At 38.3% G+C, this 21,222-nt stretch overlaps 3 protein-coding genes across 3 annotated transcripts; 1 reads left to right on the top strand and 2 right to left on the bottom strand.

Annotated features, from left to right (window-relative positions):
• Nucleotides 1-676: 676 nt before the first annotated feature.
• On the top strand, nucleotides 677-8,722 carry LOC137717221 (COBRA-like protein 6). The gene is made up of 8 exons (XM_068456513.1): nucleotides 677-703; nucleotides 795-909; nucleotides 997-1,053; nucleotides 3,361-3,602; nucleotides 6,660-7,113; nucleotides 7,563-7,716; nucleotides 7,933-8,207; nucleotides 8,311-8,722. The coding sequence occupies exons 1-8, from the start codon at nucleotides 677-679 to the stop codon at nucleotides 8,592-8,594; spliced, it is 1,608 nt and encodes a 535-aa protein (XP_068312614.1). The 3' UTR covers nucleotides 8,595-8,722.
• On the bottom strand, nucleotides 8,609-11,634 carry LOC137717856 (receptor-like protein EIX1). The gene has a single exon (XM_068457352.1). It carries the CDS (start codon nucleotides 11,508-11,510, stop codon nucleotides 8,739-8,741), a length of 2,772 nt encoding a protein of 923 aa, XP_068313453.1. The 5' UTR covers nucleotides 11,511-11,634; the 3' UTR covers nucleotides 8,609-8,738.
• Nucleotides 11,635-17,356: 5,722 nt separating this feature from the next.
• LOC137718710 (receptor-like protein EIX1) lies at nucleotides 17,357-20,487 on the bottom strand. Its single transcript, XM_068458255.1, has 2 exons — nucleotides 18,971-20,487; nucleotides 17,357-18,895 (listed from the first exon to the last, which is right to left on the bottom strand). Exons 1-2 carry the CDS (start codon nucleotides 19,972-19,974, stop codon nucleotides 17,392-17,394), a joined length of 2,508 nt encoding a protein of 835 aa, XP_068314356.1. The 5' UTR covers nucleotides 19,975-20,487; the 3' UTR covers nucleotides 17,357-17,391.
• Between the last annotated feature and the right edge of the window lie 735 nt (nucleotides 20,488-21,222).

Raw genomic sequence — 21,222 nt, 5'->3', positions numbered from 1 at the left:
TCAACTTACACATTTTGTCTCTTTGGACGTCTAAATTATCCATTAAATTGCTGAGTCTTTTTTTGTCAATATAGTGCAAATTTGGCTTACACATTAGTCCATATAACGGTCTCAAACTCATCACGTCCGCTATTTAATGATTTATCATACAATCAAATTAACGATGCAAATTGATACCATTTCATTACCGTTAGATATAATACGACCAAATTGAAAATTCGTGACCCATTTTAAAAATCACTTCAAATCCGAAAAGTGTAACATATTATTAACTCAATTTAATGACTAAATCAACAATTTATATTATACAATTGTATATATATATATATATATATATATATATATATATATGACTAAGAGAGATAGACTATTAAATTGAGAGAGCAACTTACATAAAACACTACAGCCTAAGAGATTTGATTAAAGTCAAGAAAATGAATTAGAATCAGAATATATTTACAAGGAAGAAAAGTTGCTTCTGTTGATAGTGAACCTCTCTCTCTCTCTCTCTCTCTCTCTCTCTCTCTCTCTCTCTAGACTAAAACCTGAGGAGAGAGAAAGCAAATTGTTGGCGCAATGGCAGAAGCAGCAGGAGAAGGCTGAAGCCTCAAGCTTTGAGAGTGCCCAAGATGAAGCTGTTGCGATTAAAGATAAGTATGCCAATAAGCAGAAGCTCATGAGAAGGTGCGTTGATCAATACAAGGTTAGCTGTTTCTAGTTTACACTTATGATTGCAGATAAATGTGCATTATTTTTTATGTATTTTTGTTTATTTATGTGCCTTTGGGTTGTAGATTGAACTTCGAAATCCATGCCGGCAAGGAAAGAAACTGCTTGTGCTGGATATTGACTACACTCTGTTTGATCACCGGTCCACCGCAGGGAACCCGCTTCAACTTATGCGGCCTTGTGAGTTGTTCTTTCTTCATACGATATTTCTACTTTTTTAGAGTTTCCATGTGTTTTTCATTTGCCTTTACACATTGTCTTTTGTAGTTCTTCACGAGTTCCTTACAGCTGCTTACGCGAAATATGGTATCGGTCTGCAACCAGGTTAGTTCATTTGAAAATGCAATGCTATACCAATTCTACATAAAGACAGAAAGATCGGATGGATTGATTAAAACTTCTGTGTTCTTTTTATAGTTTAAGCATTTGTGATATAGGTATTTCCTCGTTTGTTTCCGCGTTATTAAGTATCATGCTCATTTTCTAAACATGCCTAGGAGACTGTCGTATAACGTTGGAAGTGCATTGTTTGGATGTTATTAAGTATTATACCTCCTTTTTTTTTCTTTCTATTATCTCTTGTCGGATGAATTGTTTGAATCACGAGCAAAAGAAACTGCATACGTAGAACCAATAATGTGTTAGCATCAAAGTGGAAGAAAGATAATCTGTCATCGTAAAGTCTATCATGTCATGCTGCTAGACCTTGAGTTAGGACTGCACATTTAGACTAAGTTATGCTAATATGGGTGTGTGTAAATTTTAGAGAAGCTATATATGTCGAAAAGAGTATGAATTTGCATCAATCTTTTTTTCTTCTTCCATCTCAGTCTTGTGTGATGGCATATGTGGAAGCTTAAGTAGACTAGCAAGTCAAGAGATTCAAATTTCTTTCTACCTGTGTAGTAATTTATATATGTTTCATTTCTGCAGCAAGAAATGGGTTGAATTGAAGAACTCATTGTCATTCAACCGAAGTTTTACATAAAAGACAAAGACTATCCAATAGATTATAACAAATGACTTTGTGGCGGTGATTACAGCTATTCAACTATCAATAATGCATTATTTTAAGTTGAAATGTGGAAGCATCTAAGAAGTAGCATGGCAATACTTTGTAAGCTTGTAAATCTGCTTGATTGTGGCACGAGTAGGGTGCAATTCCCCACTAGCCTCTTCCGGGCTCATAAGGGGTGGATAACCGTGGTTCGCCAATAGTTGTACCTCTTTATAAAAAAAACTCAAATATGAAAGGATAATTAAAAACTATTATCAAGATAGGCGGTAAATGATTCAACCATTTACAAAATTCAAACCTTGAACCACGATCTACCAGATCGCTGTATGAGCTATTAAGCGGTGCTCCAATATAATTCCTAGGAATTTCGAAGAGGCATAAGGGGGTGGATCAACTTTTTTTTAAATTCGGTAGTACAAGGGGAATTTTAGTAATCACGGAAAAAGAAGTTACGTAAAGAGGTGGACCATATAATAGACCCAAATTGACCATTTCTAGGCCCCACTGCTAAAAACTATTGCAAAATTCGAATTAGGATTAAACTTGTAGCATAAAATAATTACCCTGTGAACTCCGTCCTTCCACGCCAAGCCTCTAAGCTCATGGCTGGTTTGGTATTGCTGTGCTTTAAAAAAAACTCTTTATGCAGTGTTGTGAGAATAAGTTCATTTTTGCCATTTCACGTTTTCAACTTCTTTTCACCCAAAACTGTGAAAATAAGCTGTTTTTAAGTGTTTACCAAACACCTTTTTAAGCTCAGCTTTTTTTTATACCCACTTTTTATAAAAGCACTTCAGTACTGGTTTGGTATTGCTGTGCTTTGAAAAAAAGCTGATTCTGCTGTGCTGTGAGAGTAAGCGGCTGTGAAATAAAGCAGCAGAGTGTTTGGTAAACTTTTTTGTAAAAGTGCTTTTGAAAAAAAAAAAAAAACAGTATTATAGTGTTTGGTAAACTTTTATGTAAAACATATGTGAAAAAAAAACGATTTTTCAAAGCTGGGTTTTGCAGCTTCTTGTTTTTGGCTTTTTTTACCCAAAACTGTGAAAAAAACTGAAGCTGAATGTTTACCAAACACAAAAACAGCTCCCAGCTTTTTTTGATACCAGCTTTTTTCAGAATCACCTCAGTACCAAACCAGGTCTTAGTCTAATATGTTGCAGCTGGTTTAAATACTTGTCCCCTGCATGTTAACAGAATCACAAGAGCGAGCTTACAAAACTGCAGTTTTTACTCATAGTTATTGCAAAATGAAATTATAGGTTGGTGCCAGCAATCACCAATGTAATTATTGTGGCAAGGCGACCGCTGGGACTAATATGAATGAAACTGATTCCCGGTGATCTGCAAGTACGGCCATCGCATAACAGCACGTGAATAGCATGGAGTGCTCAGCAATCCCAACTACAAAATCACAGCTCAATTCGATTCTCGCGGGGATCTTTGATTGCAAGCCATTATGCTTAATTTGGGCTCAATTCCCTGAGGTACGTATTACGATCATGTAATTATCTGTGGTGTGTGAGCTCTGCGGGCCGGTTTATAAATCTTATTTATGGTATGTGAGTACCGCAGTTTTCATTTGCTGTCTAACTATCAGTTGATCCGATGACTAGCGGTTTCTTGTTATAATCAGTTCTACAGTTCCAAAAACACTATAATGTTTGATGATCTACGAAGAAACTTTGCGATGAATGCACAAAATGGTTTGATCATCAAGCCATTCAAGAAGCCCCATTCTAGCCGAGACAGTGATCATGAGCTTTTGAAACTCACAACGTACTTGCTCGCCATTGCGGAACTTGATGACTTGAGCAACCTTGATCATAACAACTGGCAGTCATTTTCCGAGTACAATGTCAAAGGGCGCCGTCGGCTTCAATGATCTTTAAAGGTGTCGTTTGGGCGCCGTCGGCTTCAATGATCTTTAAAGGTGTCATTTTTCTATCATTCTTGCAATTTTATTGTCTTGTTTCTTTGTTAATTGCCAATATTCTCCATGTTTGCAAGCAATATAATGTCCCATGTAATACCTTCTTTCACTTCCAGGATTGCCGATATTCGCACCATCTCGGGATGAACTGAGCTAACCTGAAGCCTGTGACGGGAATTCATCTGCAACCGAGACTCATCATTTCCATATCTCTGTGAATTTCTTCTTAAACTTTAGCAAAAGTAGTTTTGTGCTTCCAGGGCACTGTTGGGGTTTACTATATAAACCTATACATCTGCTATAAGCAGCGATAAAGACGTTAGCATATCCTTATACCTCAGGGCACTGTAGATGTATGTCTTTTTTGTACACATGCACTGCTTTTTTGTGTATAATACATGTGTACTATACACGTAACAAAACATGTATTACAAAATAAAATTACGACTCTGGGTCCGGATTTTCTCCCCTCCTATCGCCTCCTTTCTTTCACAACCATTCAAAACATTTCCAAGCTAATTCAATGAAGATTAGGCACATCACCAACCACCATTCTATACACTTCTTTAAACCCAAAACGATGGACCCAAAACCCTAACAATGTCACTGCAAGTCATTTCATAGTTCAACACTTGTTTTCTTAGCAGATAAGGGTGAGGTTGTATGGATGCCACACTTGTTTTCTTTTACAAATTTCACTGCAAATCATTACATAGTTCAACCCAAAACTCTAACAATATCGTTTGAGATAAAACATTTTTTGCCAAAAGGTCTCTGAAATTAACATAATTCCTCATTTTGTTTCATGAGATTTAAAACTGATAGAAGTGGTCCTTAAGATTGTCCGCTGTCAATCATTTTGGTGTTAAAGTGAGGGTATCTTTTTAAAATCAGCCCCTCCACTTAAACTGATAATTTTTTCAATTTAATAGAAATATTTCACAGAATGACCAAAATGTAGGTAGGGAAAGACAAATAAATACTAGTATTTCTTTTTCCTAATTGTTTTATATTAGAAAAAAAAAATAGTAATTAAAATGAGTAAACCCAAACGGAAGGCCAAATGGCCCGGATGTCATTACGCGTGAGCTTTGAATGTTTACACTCACAGAAACCAACTCACACAGTCTTAAACGCATCTTAATCTTAATTAGTACTAATTAACCTCCTCCTCCTTTTAATTGCACCCAGATTTGGGAAAACACTAATTCCTCCACCTCTCTCACTACATTAATTGCAATTAATTCTTCATTCCTCTCTTTTTTTTCTTTCCATAAAAATTATTTTTTCTTCCTTTTTTTCTTGTTTTTGAAATAATTATTGTGTTCTTCGTTTTTGTTTTCGAGTCTCTCACAACTTTAGAGAGAAAGAGACAGAGACATATATACCCGTTTTCGAGTCCTTGATCTACATATAGTTTTTGTTTGTGACAAACAATAGAATAATTACATTACGTTTTTCTGCTTTGAATTATGTATATATGTCGTCAATAGTGCTATTTGAACAGTTTGATTAGAAGAATTATATTTATATTCCTAATGTTTGGCCGGGGTTAATTAATTTGGAGAGATCGATTAACCCCCCTCTTTCTGGAGATTGGAGTTCAAAGATCATCAAGTGCTATGAAGAAGCTCTTGATTTTCACCTTCTCTCTCATTACCTCTTTCTCATTGGCATGTAAGTATACATACCTCTCTCTCTCTCTCTCTCTCTCTCTCTCTCTCTCTCTCTCTCTAAAAGATTTTATTTAGTTAATTTCTTGAGATTTTTGGGGGAAAAAATTGCAGCTGGGTTCGATCCATTAGATCCATATGCCAACATAACCGTCACTTGGGATTTTTTGCAGCAAAGTGAAAGCACATCTGACGTAAGTCTCTTTTTCTTAGTTTTGCATTAGTTTTGCATCAACTTTACATTCTTATTGTATTGCCAGAAAATCTTTTTTTCATGATACATTTCAACTCGAATATCTAGGTTGATATTAGAATCGAAGCATGTTGGCCGACACCTAAAGAGTAACAAAACCAGCACCATTCAATTAGGTATTCATATAGATTTTTGGGTTGGAATGTGCCATTTCACATTTTTTTTAGTAGTGTCTTTTGGCCTATCGTGGCTTGCAATGCGTTTAAAAAGTGACCACTCATCTAACTTGTAAATGGCTGCGAGAGATGCACCAAATTTAGATGCATGGGCAAGGCACGTGGGATGGCGTTTTGCATTCCAGAATGTTTGCTTTGTTTGGAAATGGATCATCTTCGGATCCATTTTGCGGGGATCATAGAGATCTCTACATTCTAGTCGTTTATCGTATATCGTGCGGTCAATTTTCGTCAGATACTATTTATATTTAATTTTAAATAAAAAAATCAAATAATTTCTGACCGCACGATATAAACGATTAAGATGTGGGAATCCCTATGATCTCTATAAAATGGATCTCCATGGGATCCAATTCCGTTTTGTTTGAGGTTGAACTTAGATTTGGTCAAAAAAAAAAAAAAAAAAAACAGATTTGGTGGGTGAGGTTCACGCTGAGCTCATCAGGATTGCTTCAGGGATTCAATCAGCTTACATTGGGGGCAATTTAGACATTGTATGTGATGGGACACAAAAAGCATCACAATATGCCTTTTTTACTTGTCAGACTTCTGGGTCCAGTACTAGGTTTGTCGCCTAAGTTACCGAAGTAGCCCTCCAAGGGCCCAGGTATTTTCGACCTAATTCCTCTAAAGATTTTTAAAGAATTTGATATTGCGATTGTGAGCATCGGTTAAAGGCAAAAGGGTTATCGGAAGTTTCGGAAGACTTAAAAATAGATTTTAAGAAAAGATATAAAGTATTTGGAGTTAACGGAATATCTGATGCAAAACAAAACATAATAACGGTCTAGAATTCATATAACCGATCTTATTTAATAGAATAAGACTTGTTGTGGTTGTGTTGAACTTACATGATTTTTACTACACGATTTGATTTCAGATAAAAGTATCGATATACAACTTCCAGCAATTTCGGCATGTGGATCGCCCCGGTTGGAAGCTGGGTTGGATATGGAAAGGTGATGAAGTGATATGGAACATGTGGGGAGCTGAGGCCATTTATCAAGGAAACTGCTCTCGGTTCAAAGGCGCACCAGAGCGTCCTCATTGCTGTGAAAAGGAGCCGGTGATCATCGATCTCCTACCCGGAACCCCTTTTAATAAACAGTTCTCCAATTGCTGCAAGGGAGGAGAGCTCTCTTCCATGATCCAAGACTCTTCCAAGTTTCTATCTGCCTTTCGGATGAATGTTGGAGCATTTTCCAACAACAGTACAAACATAAATATGCCCGACAATATCACCCTTGGACTCCCTGGTTACACCTGCGGCCCGCCAGTCCAAGTCCAACCGACTAAGACTAGCCAAGATGGCCGGCGATGGACTGAAACTCTCGGTGAGAACTCAAAAACTTCACTAAGCACGGGCATCTTATATAACTAATTTTTACATAGGCAAAAACTAGACAAAAGTGCTTCTTACAGAATCACTTTGAACGCTCTTGGAGAAGCATGCATTTTCAGGTCAATGATAGATTAGATGCACTTACCTAGAGTTGTTGGTCCAGTGGTTAGGTCCTTGGTTTGCTCCCAAGTGGTCTAGAGTTTGACTCTCTCCCACTGTACCCACCTAGCAAATGCTAGAGTTTCTCGCTCCCCAAATGTTGTGAGGTTAGGCGGGGGGCTTAGTGATTAGTTGGGTCAAAAACTCGGATACACTAGTTTAAAAAAAATAAATAAATAAAAATGTTAGAAGCACTTTGCTTTTAGTGAAAGGTTTTAGGGTTTAGTGTGGTAAACAATGTTTAGTTTTCTATGTAACATGTTTATTGTGGTTTTCTTGTAGAGACATGGAATGTGACTTGTATGTACTCCCAGTTCAGAGCATCACCTTCTCCAAAGTGCTGTGTTTCCTTGTCTTCATTCTACAATAGCACCATTGCTAAGTGCCCCCGGTGCAGCTGCGGCTGCCAAGGACTTCCGGGAGCAAAATGCGTGAAGTAAGATCTCTTGGTTATCGATTTTCAAATGGAAAAAGTCTGAAATTAGCATCACATTTTGATGATTGAAGCAACTTATCTGCAAGTTTTACAATGAACATAACCAATATTTGCACAAATTTTATGGGACATGTTATGCTCGAGTCATTGAAGTTTTTATTTATATTTGTTGGCAGTTGCTGCTTTTAAGAACCAATTCTTGTGATACTAAATCTGCAGGCCAGGTGATGAGTTGCAACTTCCTGGTGATCGCGAAACTGAAGAACCATCACCTTTGGTGACTTGTACACGACATATGTGCCCGATAGGAATACATTGGCATGTTAAGGAAAGTTACAAGGAGTACTGGAGGGTTAAGATCACAATCACCAATTATAATTTTGTTAAAAACTATTCTGACTGGACCTTAGTCGTTCAACACCCGAATTTGCAAAGTCTAACGCAGTTGTTCAGCTTCAACTACCACCCTCTCGGTCAGTATGGAAATATAAGTAAGTTAAACAAACCAAAAGCCTGATATTTTTCTTCTTGTTCACGTAGAAAATTATTTGCAAGTAACATTGAGCTGCATTGCATGTATATTGCTTTCCGCAGATGATACTGGAATGTTTTGGGGGATCAATTATTACAACGACATGTTACTCAGTACAGGAAAGAATGGGAACGTGCAAACTGAGATGGTACTGCATAAAGATGAAGGGGTTTTCACTTTCAGAGAGGGATGGACTTTTCCCAGGAGAATTTCATTCAACGGGGATGAATGTGTGATGCCCTCTCCGGACGAGTACCCTAGACTTCCCAATAGGGCTCATAGGGCAGCAGCATCAAGGCCATCCATCGTAGTTTTCGCCTCGTTGTTGATCCTTGCAGCTTTGTGATGACAAAAAGTCTGAAGGAAGAAATATCGATGATTTTTTATTCATGGACTGCATTTGTAAACTTACATTAATTTAAACTCAATATTATTTGATTGGACAAAAGCACTCAGCCTTATTCTTTTGACATGTAGCAAACTACCTCTCTCAACAACAATATTCCACAATTACACCATATAGTCTACGAACAATACTATTCTGGAACTGAGAAAAGCGAAAGCTCCATGGCATGTTGAGAAGCAACGAACCAAGAACACCCCAAAAACCGAACAGAAAGCCTAGTCCCAAGCTCAAACAGAACCAACTGTCTTCGAGTAAATGGCCACCCATGTGGTTTTGAACAACCACTGGCTGCATTGTCCGATTTTCCTTGCAGCTCACGTTGAGTGGAAATCCGCAAAGTTCATTGCCAATATAGCTGTACTGATCAAAGCCCCCGAGCTGTGTGCATTGGGGAATCTGTCCGGTCAAATTGTTATAAGACAAATTCAAGGTACCAAGATATGTCAACCTCGACATGCTTGGAGAAATTTCACCAGAAAGTTTGTTCATGGAAAGATCAAGAGACTCTAACATTACCATATCACCAATCATTGAAGGGATTTTTCCGGTCAATAGATTTTTCGATATGTTCAATGATTGCAAGCTGATGAGGCTGGTCAATTCCTCGGGAATCTCTCCAGATATCATGTTGTGTGAAAGGTCCAAGTTAGCTACCAAGCTAAGAAATTTGTTATATCTGTCTGTTCTACCTTTTGTCACCAAGATTGCTTCCTCCATGTACTGCTCAGGCGAACCATACATATAACTGAAGAATGAAATGGGACCTCCTGAATTTGACAAGGTGGCCATGGCACTAAAATTGTTGACACATTTTGGGATTGTTCCGGAGAGATTATTATGCGCAAGGTCCAAGATTTGGAGATTGACAAGACTGCAGATTTCGTTAGGAATGTCACTCTGAAGCTTATTGGAACGAAGGATGAGAACGATCAAATTTGAAAGACTTTCTCCTATCCACATCGGTATGCTTCCAACAAACTTATTTTCGCCAAGGTCAGCAACTAACAGGTTCTGACAATTCTGTAGGGACATAGGCAACTCTCCAAACAGGTGATTATTGCGCAAGTGCAGCGATTCGAGGAAAAGTAAGTATCCTATGGAGCTTGGAATGTTCCCTGTCAAATTGTTGTTCTCTAAATTTAGAACAATCAACTTTTTCCAGTTTTGCCAACAATCAGGAATTGGTCCATCAAGAAAGTTGTTCTCAAGATAAAGAATTCTGAGTTGTTTTGGCCCATCTATGCTATCACAAAAGAAGTGAAAGATGGATCCGGAAAATGTTGAATTGGAAAGATCTAGTACATCAACGGTGGAGGAGACGAGAGGTAACGAACCATTGAACTGGTTTGAACTTAGGTCAATTATGTCTAAAGGAGCACCAACTATATTTGGAACTTCCCCATACAATTGATTGTGAGAGAGATCGACAAATCTTAGATGGGAAGAAAAGTTCCAAAACCAGGTTGGGATGGTACCTGAAATGCTAGTGTTGACCATGCTTAGATACTGCAATTGTGTTTGTCTCTGAAACCACAAAGGTAACTCTGGCCCTAGATACCAAGAATCTAAGAACAACACTCGGAGTTGAAATGGTGGATGCCAATCTCTACTGGTTTCCAGCTTCAATAAATTATTTTTTGCATAAAGTTTCACCAATTTTGTAAGATTGGTAAAATGAACTTCAGAGACGACACCCTTGAATGAATTATTCTGAATGCGTAATTCTTCTAAGCATGACAGATTTCCTAAGGACATTGGAATGGAACCTGATATTGAATTGCTTGAAAGATCAAGGAAACGTAATTTTTCAAAATTTCCTAGCTCATCTGGTAAAAGACCAGAAAGATTATTATTGGATAAGCTCAAAGACTCTAGCTGACTTGAATTGCACCTAGACAAACTTTCAAAGATTTCGGATACCCTCCCATTGACACGGTTCCTCGACAGATCAAAAACCATCAACTTGCAAAGACTTCCCATTGAGGTTGGGAGTTCCCCTTCAAGTTGATTATGAAATAAGTCAAGATTGACAATGTCTGTTAAGTTTGCAATGGAGCTTGAGATTTGGCCATGCAAGTGATTGTAGGAAAGAAATAATGACTCCAGATGGCTAAGGCTGTACAACCATTTTGGTATAGGAGAATTGATGGAATTCCCCTCGAGATTAAGAACTTTAAGAACAGAAGCATTTGCAATTCCAAATGGTATTTGATATAGTCCGCAATCGGACATATTCAAGTACTCTAGCAAAGAGGGGAAAGTGTTTGTCACCTGGAACAAATCGGATGCTTCTCTGAGATCTACACCACTCATGTCCAGGTGCTGCAGCTGAGGAAGACCAGAAATCCATTGCAGGCTCTTAACCTCAAAATAGTTACCATGGACGTCGAGAAAGCGTAGATTAGAAAGATTCCCCAGCTGATGAGGAATTATTCCCTGGAAATCTGATTGTGAGAGGTCAAGATGTCTTAAACTTGTAAGAGAACCGAAGAAGTTGGGAATCTGCATTCCTTCAAAATCATTGCTGCTTAGGTCCAGGTAAGTGAGATGGCTTAAATTGAGCAGAGAAGGATTTAACTTACCACCCAAATAGTAATTACCAAGGTGGAGTGCGCGGACATGGCCGGTTAAGTTACTGCAGACAACTCCAGGCCAAAAGCAACAATCCCCTTCGCCAATCCAGGACGAAAGCCTGTTCGAAGAATTAACAAGTCCTTGCTTGAACATCAGAAGGGCCTGCCTCTCATTTTCTTTGCAAGGAACCTGAAGTCCCACATTTGCATTGCCCAAACTAATGGGAGTGGCTGCAATGCTTAGGAAACTCACAAGTAAAACAAGTCTCAAAGGCCTATCCATGAGTGATGAGGTTGTTTGAGCAATAAGTGATGTACACTACTATAAATATACTGAAGTGGTAACGTATGATCCAAGTTCGGATTTGAATTTTTGAAACTTCTAAGAAGATTAGAAAATATTTCAATTCATTGACTGCGAACCTGTTGAAATGTATTAGGGAAATGGTAAGGAGATTCCCTCAAAGTAAGACTTTTGATGAATTATCTGCCCCTTATAGTTTAACGTTAATTTTCATATCAATATTATAAAATATAAGTTATAAGGTGACAGAAAATTCATAATCATATTTGAATCTCCTTAACATTTCTCTCGTGTAATTTTAGCTAGTTGACTAATAGGTAGTGGTCATGATAAGCCATCATTATAGTTGTAGCCATCATTAGCCATCCTTGGTCATCATTTTTTTCGTTATTTTGTTAGATTAGGTATTCGATTAGCCATCGACATGATTTGAATTCACGCCGTCATATAATAGTTCAACACATTTCGTCTGTTGAAATAAAAGTTCACTTGCATCATTGGTTATCATTATAGCTAGTTGTTTTTGTTAGACTGGTACCTACCACCATTTCGTAATTTTTAATTTTTTTTTGTCAAACAATAAATTTTGTTAGATTAATAACTGATAGAGTTCGAACCCACACTATTATGCAATGGCTCAACACATTTCTATCATTGTGATAAAGAGTCACAAGGATCCTGTCCAGATCCTCTTTATGGAGATCCAGGGGATTAATCAATCTTGTCTGTTCGTCATACATTGTACGGTTAGAAATCATTTTCAATTTAAAATTTAAAATTGAATATAAATAGTATTTAACATTATATGATTAGAAATCATTTTAAATTTAAAATTTAAAATTAAATATAAATAGTATTTAACATTATATGATTAGAAATCATTTTAAATTTAAAATTTAAAATTAAATATAAATAGTATTTAATAAAAACTGATCGTAAGATATATGATAAACGAACAAAATTGATTAATTTTATGGATCCTTACAAAAAGGACCCGGAGAGAGGATCCTTATTCATTTTCAAGAATAATGATGCTATTTGCTCATAGTACTTCCATTCAAAATTTGACACATATTCCATTATTATCCAGCTGGACTTAAAAGCGTATTTTAATATAAAAAATTTAAAAGAAAATAAAAATTGAAGAAAGGAAAAACCCCATAACCACTGCACCTCCCTCCCCGATGATTCCCATCCCCCTGCTTAGCCTTATAGCTTCATCCCTGCGACGAGGCTGCCGCCCCGTTTCTTCTCCGCCGGCTTCGAATCCACTTTCCGGCCAACCTCTGCAACCACAAGCTCAGCGGCGCCCGTTTCTTCTCCACGGAGTATCACTCCCCTAGGGATCCGACTGTCACGGTACTCGACGGCGTCAATCGCCGCCGGACGGTACTTTTCTCGGTGTCTACTCTCGGGTATGCCAAGGGAGTCGTCCCCGGCATGGCTTCGATGACCAGGCTCGCCGCGTACAAGGTTTGCTGAAGCGCCGGCTGCTACAACTCCGACATCCTCGCCGCCCATCGTCATCCCTGAGGCTGCCGCCCCGATCTTCTTTGTTAATTTTGCTTCAGTTTTCATAATTTTTAATTTTAAAATAAAAAAGTAAAAATAGTTTATTTCCAACTGTATAAAATAGGAACACATGTCAGATTTTAAATGTGAGTACCACACGTGACGTGATACTACTGTACCAGACTATAATTTCTCTGTTGTTACTTGTTAGAGTGCTACAACTATAATGATGGCTAAGGATGACTACAACTATAATTACATTTGACCTTGAGTCCATTCCACAACTTCTCGGAAAGTACCCAAAGGTACGTAGGTCACCAAACCATTGATGGTTAGGCAATGAGGAAATGATGAGATTCTCAAGTAGAATTTTTCATGAATTCTACTATACCTTAAGTTTTTGGCATAATTTTTTTTTCAACGTATTAAAATATTTGGCTAAAAATATGAGATGATAGAAAGTTCAAGAAAAGTTTTAGAGAATCTCATTAGCATTTCTATAAAGAAATTATACAATTCCAAAAGGTATACGTACGTCACCATCGATGGTAGACAATGTTGACTAAGTTGCAGGCAGGTCGAGTATGGTGGGCAATATTTTGTTTTCTTGTAAAAAGATGAAGAATTGGATGAAGATCTAGTATAGAATATAAGTTGGATGGATGAAGTGGAAGAGTGTGTCAGGTGTGAGTACGATTGTCATATGTCGATAAAGTTTTAGAGAAAATTTTATAGGATGACAATAAGTCTAGCAATGCTTTTATGACACACAATGTTATGACGATCAAGCATCAACACGTTCAAAAAATGAGCAGAAATAAGAATTCTTCATTGGATGTGTATGGGCACACAAGAAATGACAAGATTATAAGAACAAGGATATCCAAGGTAAAGTAGGAGTGGCTACAATTGAAGATAAGATGAGAAAAAAATTAGTTAATGGTTTGGACATGGGAAAAGAAGACCTACAGATACTCTGGTTAGAAAATGCGAGTATGAGATAGATACTCAGGGCAAAAGAGATAGAAGAAAACGTAGGAAAATTTGGATAAAGACTTTAAGAAAAGACATGGAGTATTTAGAGCTAACAGACGACTTAACACAAAATTAAGCATAGTGACATTTTATGATTCATACAGCCGACCCCCATTTAGTGAAATAAAGCATTGTTATTGTTGTTGTATTCTCTTTTCATGATATGATAACACATTCTTGACAATTAATTAAAGAATATGTATTTCTTTTTATTTGTAAGTGAGAAATTTTATATTTGAATTTCATGAATGACGAGTTTGATACTAATTTGTTTAGTTACCTCTTAGCATAAATCATTGTAAAATGAGAAAAAAGAAAAAAAAGAAAAAAGAAAAAAAGAGCTTGTACTGTTTGAAGGGGCAACGAATGATCTAAAAATGAAGTCCATTGGATCCCATGCCCAAACTTTGACATGGAGTCTGCTAAAACCCTTTTTTCATCAGCCTTAGCAACGTTCTAAAAAGTATTAAGCGCTCGTCAGGCTGCATGCAAAGGTTTAGTATCTAAACGTCTAGGTGGGCTCTGTCTAGACAATTTTTTTTATTTTAATTAAATTTATTATATAACATAGAAATAAATGTCAACCATACTTAAAATAAAATAAATAAATAAATAATAATTTATCTCTCTTCGTAACAATGATTCTGATTCATGGGTCAGTCCCTATACAATAAAAGGAAATTGGTTGACTGTAATGGGCAAAAAAGACCGAAAGAGTGGGAAGATTAGAACAACCGTATTGGGGGACGGGGGACGAAGGGACAACATTGTAGAAAGGAGAGGGGAAAAAGGAAAAGGAAATGGGAAAAGCAGAAAGAAAGAGGAAAAGACCAAAAGAGTGGGAAGAATAGACAACCGTGGAGAGAGAGGGGGGGGGGGGGAAGAAGAGACAACCGTGTAGAAGGGGGGTGGGGGAAAGGACGAGACAACCGTGTAGAAAGGACTAAGGAGGGAGGGGAAGAAGAGAAAACCGTGTAGAAAGGAGAGGGGAAAAAGGAAAAGGAAATGGGAAAAGGAGAAGGGTAGAGGAAAAGACCGAAAGAGTGGGGAGAATAGACAACCGTGGAGAGAGAGGGGGGGGGGGGGAAGAAGAGACAACCGTGTAGAAGGGGGGTGGGGGGAAGGACGAGACAACCGTGTAGAAAGGGCTAAGAAGGGAGGGGAAGAAGAGACAACCGTGTAGAAAGGAGAGGGGAAAAAGATAAAAAGGAAATGGGAAAAGGAGAAAGGAAGAGGAAAAGACCGAAAGAGTGGGGAGAATAGACAACCGTGGAGAGAGAGGGGGGAAGAAGAGACAACTGTGTAGAAGGGGGGTGGGGGGAAGGATGAGACAACCGTGTAGAAAGGACTAAGGAGGGAGGGGAAGAAGAGACAACCGTGTAGAAAGGAGAGGAGAAAAAGGAAAAATGGAAATGGGAAAAGGAGAAAGGAAGAGGAAAAGACCGAAAGAGTGGGGAGAATAGACAACCGTGGAGAGAGGGGGGGGGGAAGAAGAGACAACCGTGTAGAAGGGGGGTGGGAGAAGGAGGAGACAACCGTGTAGAAAGGAGGGAGGGGAAGAAGAGACAACCGTGTAGAAAGGAGAGGGAAAAAAAGGAGAAAGGGAAATAGGAAAAGTAGAGGAAAGCTGGAAGAAGGAAAACAAAAGGAGATGAGAGGGGAAAAGGAGAAAGGAAGAGGAAAAGTAGAGGAGAGCTTCGGAGGATAGAAGGAAAACAAAAAGCCTTCACACGTGAAGGAAGGGAGAGAGAGATTGTGGGGCATGGAGAAAGACTTCATACGTGAAGGAAGGGAGAGGAAGAAGAAAATGTACCAAGAAGAGAAGACACAAGGGAGAGAGCGAACAGACGCAGAGAAAAAGAAAGCAGCCATTCCCACATAAAAATATTTTTTCCTATTTTCCTTGTTGTAATTACAGTTCAATAATGAGAAGTCACCACTGTTACTCGAGGACGTAGGCATATTTTGCCCAACTTCTTAAATATTATGTTTTATTTATATTTTCTTACCATTAATTATATTTTGTATAACTTGTGCAAAATTTGTTTCAATAATTGTATTCGAATACATAAATTGAAAAAAATAAAAAGTAAAATGAAAGTTATCTATTTTTTATATAAGTGAGAGTCACGATATAGACGGACCTAAATGAACACCTAAACACTTTTTCTTAATTTTTAAACGTGTAAAAATTAATTGTATTGATAGCTAGCCGCTTACCACCTAATCAACATCTAAGCGCCCTATGCGAAGATTTTCAAAACAATGCCCACAACTAAGAGGAATTTTTCGAGTACATGAAACTTCTGCTGACTTGGAGTTTCACCACCACAGGTCTAGACATCTTTACACAATCAGTCTGGCCCACAATCAAAGAATTAAAAATATTAATATTTTAATATTATTTCACCGGCGCCGCTCTCTCTTCCCTCTTCCCGGCCGTCTTGGTCTGCAACACAGCCAAGCAATTTCTGATTGAAATGTCACGAGCACCTGCACCGAAGCTACAGCCTTCATCACCCAACTAAGGATTTAGCACCCTCATTTTCTTTTTTCATGCTGCTTCATCATCATGATATGAATTTGCCCCATATATGCTATTTTTTTACTTTAATTTTTGGTTTCCTTGATTTTCCTTTAAAAAAAAATCTATGTTCCGTTAAGCCGTGCAGATCGCCGGTTCCCGGGTCGAGTTGGCCTGGTCTTTCTATGGCCTGCAGGGCGTTCGCGACGAAAGTAGAGTCGCCAGTTCTTGAGCACCAGGAGAATGGTGCGCACAATAAGGGCACGATGACATGGTGGGGCCGCACCCCGAGCGGCGATGGTTGTCGTGGTGAGCTGGGAGGCATCGGAGGGGGAGGAAGGTTGGAGAAGCTATGAGGTAGGGCTTGAATTGGAGAATGTGTTTGTCGTCGGACAAGGGGCGATAACGATGAGGTTATGTTTTAAAAAATATATATATATATTTAATTGATTATTTTATAAAGTAAAAAAATATATTTAATTGATTACAATGAGGTTATCTTTTGTGGACATATGTCGTCGTTTGATTGGAATGAACAGCACCTGTCAATGTTAAGGTGCGGTTCCTTAAAAATTCCTCGACAACTAAACATCTTCACCGGCTGTCGCGAAAGAAAATATCTCTTACAATTTGATAAAAGCGAAAAATAATGCAACATAAATATTTTTTTATTAGAGGAAGAACACAACAACAATTACACCATAAAGTTTCTGCACGTACTAATTAAAAGCTTTTAGGAACCAAGAAAGAAGGCAACTAGTCCCATGCTCAGATAGAACCAATTCTCTTTCAGGTACGACTTCCTCCGGGTTTCTCCGCATCTGTGCTGCAATTCTCTCTGAGTGGAGGTCCACAAAGTTTAGTGCCAATGAAACTAGACGCATCAAAGGACTGAAGTTGAGTGCTTTTTGGAATAGGCCCTGTCAAATTGTTGTAGGCCACGTTAAAGTGATTAAGAAATGTCAAATTCGACATGCTCAGAGGAATTCCACCGGAAAGTTGGTTCTTGGACATATCAAGATATTCTAACCCTTCCATTCCACCCATCTTTGATGGGATTCTTCCGGTCAAAAGATTATTCGATAAATCCAACAATTGTAAGTTGACAAGGCTGGTCAGTTCCTCGGGTATCTCACCAGATATATTGTTGAGTGAAAGATCCAAGGCAGTTACCCCAAACCTTCCAACCCCAAATGCCGGGTTAAATTTTCTCATCAAGATAACATTGTCTAAGTACGTGCCGTGTAGTCTGAAGAATGAATTTGACATTGTATAACTCCTTTCTGACACATTGGTCATGGCTTTAAAATTAGAGAAACATGTTGGTACTGCACCAACGAGATCATTATTTGCAAGGTCCAAGATTTGAACTTTTACGAGACGACACAGTTCACGAGGGATGTCACCATGAAGCTTATTTGAACGAAGGACAAGAACCATCAATTGTGAAAGGCTTTTCCCTATCCATGTCGGTATGCTTCCAACAAAATCATTTTCTCCAAGGTCAACCACTATCAAGTTCCTGCACTTTTGAAGAGACAACGACACTTCTCCAGAGAGGTGATTATTGCGTAACTGCAGTGATTGAAGGAAAATTAAGTCTCCGATGGTGCTTGGAATGTTCCCCGTCAAATGGTTGTTATCTAAATTGATGACGATCAAGTTTTTCCAATTCATCCAACATTCAGGAATTTCTCCTGTAAGATGATTGTTGCGAAGATAAAGGCTTGTCATTTGCTTTGATTCATCCATCCTGTCACAAAAGAAGTGAAAGATGGACCCCGAAAAAGATGAATTGGAAAGATCGAGCACAGCTACTGTAGCAGAGACAAGAGGTAAGGAACCGGTGAACTTGTTGGAACTTAAGTCGATTACAGCTGAAGGAGCAGTAACTATTCTTGGAACCTGACCATACAATTGATTGCCAGAGAGATCCACGAAACTTAATCCCAGATAAGAAAAGTTCCAAAACCATATCGGAATGGTACCAGAAATTCCTGTATTTGATATGCTTAGCTGTTCCAAGTACTTTTGCCTCTGAAGCCAACTAGGCAACTCTGGCCCCAGATTCCAAGAATCTAAGAACAACACATGAAGTTGAAAAGGAGGAAGCCACTCTCTACAGGTTTTGAGAGTCAATGAATTTTCATTTGCAAAAAGCTCCTGCAATCTTGAAAGATTAGTAAAATGAACTTCAGTGACATCACCCTTCATTGAATTATTAGAAATGTCTAATATTTTCAAGAGTGACAGATTTTGTATCGACTTTGGAATGGGACCAGATATTGAATTACTGGAAAGATTAAGGTAGCTTAGATTTTGAAAATTTCCGAGCTCATCTGTTAAATGACCGGAAAGATCATTATACGATAAGCTGATGGACTCTAGTTGACTTGAAGTACACCGAGATAGACTTTGGAAGATTTCTGATGCCCTTCCACTAACAAGGTTCCACGACAGATCAAGAAACATCAACTTACAGAGATTTTCAAATGAATTTGGGATTTCCCCCCAAAGTTGATTATGACTCACGTCAAGATTGACGATGGCTGTCAAATTTCCAATGGAAGTTGAAATTTCACCATACAAGCCATTGTCTGAGAGAAAAAGGGATTCGAGATGGCTCAGGCTGTACAGCCATTTAGGTATGGTTGAATTGATAGAGTTCCTTGAAAGGTTTAGAACTCTAAGAGAAGCCATGTTCGCAATGCCACCTGGTATGCGACGAAGTCGACAATCAGACATATCCAAGTACTCAAGCAAAGAATTAGAGGCCATATTTGTCTCCTGGATCGAATCAGATGCTTTGCTAAGATTAACACCACTCAGGTCCAGGTGTTGCAACATAGAAAGACCAGATATCCACTGGAGGTTATTAACCTCAAAGTAGTTACCATGGAGATCGAGATAGCGTAGACTAGAGAGGTTCCCCAGCTGATGAGGAATTATTCCCTGAAAATTTGCTTGTGAGAGGTCAAGATGTCTTAAACTTGTAAGAGAACCAAAGAAGTTGGGAATCAGTATTCCGTCAAAATCGTTGTTGCTTAGGTCCAAATAATTGAGACTGCTTAAATTGAGCAGAGAAGGATTTAGCTTACCACCCAAATAGTAGTTGCCAAGGTGGAGCTCGCGGACGTGGCCGGTTAAGTTACCGCAGACAACACCAAGCCAAGTGCAACAGTCTCCTTCTCCATGACCAACCCAGGATGAAAGCCGATTCGAAGAATCATGAAGCTCTTGCTTGAACATCAACAGGGCTCGTCTCTCGTTGTCCTTGCAAGGCACCCCCGTATTTCCATTGCACAAGCTAATGGCAAGTAGGGTTGCAATAATGCTTAGAAATCTGACAAGTATAACAGAAGTTGATCTCATGGCTTCTAAAGTTGAGATACACAACACATGTGATGCTATGAAAGAAGCAATACTTTCATCTTCTAATTTAATACTTCTTTAGGGATTTTTCTTTGAAAACAGCTTTCTAGAGAACCATTGACCTTAAAGACCATTCAGCAACTTCTACGTAATTACCTAAGTCATCCATTAATCTAACTTTTAGGAAAAAACAAATTGTTCCTGAAAAAGTAGAAGTACATCCAACGAAAAAATGAAACACATTAGAACTGTTCAAAGTCATCAGAGTATGTGTCCCACCCCAAATTAGTGGAAAAAGACCAAATATTTCCCAGAAAAAATACTGTAGTTGTAGCCCAAGCATGTCAGTTGATTCAAATAATGATGCAAAACGAAATGAGGGTTTACTTGCGAGGATAAGATTGGAACAGAAAAAGACATTACATCTTTTACGTACGTTGAACGAAGATAAGAAAAATTGTGACCATGTCAGAGGTAGAAGGGAATACTTTGAAGCAAACTTATCCCTCTAAGTTCACCAAATGAATGGTAGGATTAGAAAGAACAAGTCACCTTCATGTGTAAACGTTTGTCTTTGAGTTTTATTGATAAAACTCTAACCTTCACACATAGCGCCATATATACCGCACCAATAACGTACTACATGCTTATATTCTTACATTGTTCCCCGCCGAAAGCAGAATCCATTGCATCGCATGACAATGTTATATGTCGACTCACTTTGAGCCGAGGCACACCTCATATTCCTTAAGGCAAGAACAATCACCGTTGGAGGATAAGACTCGATTAGGGCTATACTAACTTAGCACTTGAGACTGGAAGATATCCGATTGAAAATGATGCAGATTTGATTAGGGTTTTTTGAAGTTAGTCTCCTACGTTTGACCTATCTATTAGCTTATAGCAAGGCCAAAATTATTCATAGCTGAACGGCAAACCAAAGGTTGAACCAACCAAACTAATTACTATATATTGTCCGAAAAAGAAAAAATCAAACTAAACATTAGTACAAGTTCGATAACCAAGAATTAGATCCACTCATCCACAAAATTACGTCCTTCATTAGGTCTTCTGTGATTTTGAGATTGAAACCCATGCACTTGGAAGCACTGGACATTTCACAGACGGGGAAGACTTTGATTGAATAGCGGAATTGCTAGCATTTGTACTAGTAGTAGAAGTGTTCATCGGATTCTTCGACTGCATGACTGAAGTCGTAGGAGTAGTAGTAGTGTTCACCGGATTCTT

This window comes from Pyrus communis, chromosome 15, assembly GCF_963583255.1.
Source record: "Pyrus communis chromosome 15, drPyrComm1.1, whole genome shotgun sequence".
Lineage (NCBI taxonomy): Eukaryota > Viridiplantae > Streptophyta > Magnoliopsida > Rosales > Rosaceae > Pyrus > Pyrus communis.
This window is presented reverse-complemented; position numbering and strand designations above follow the sequence as displayed.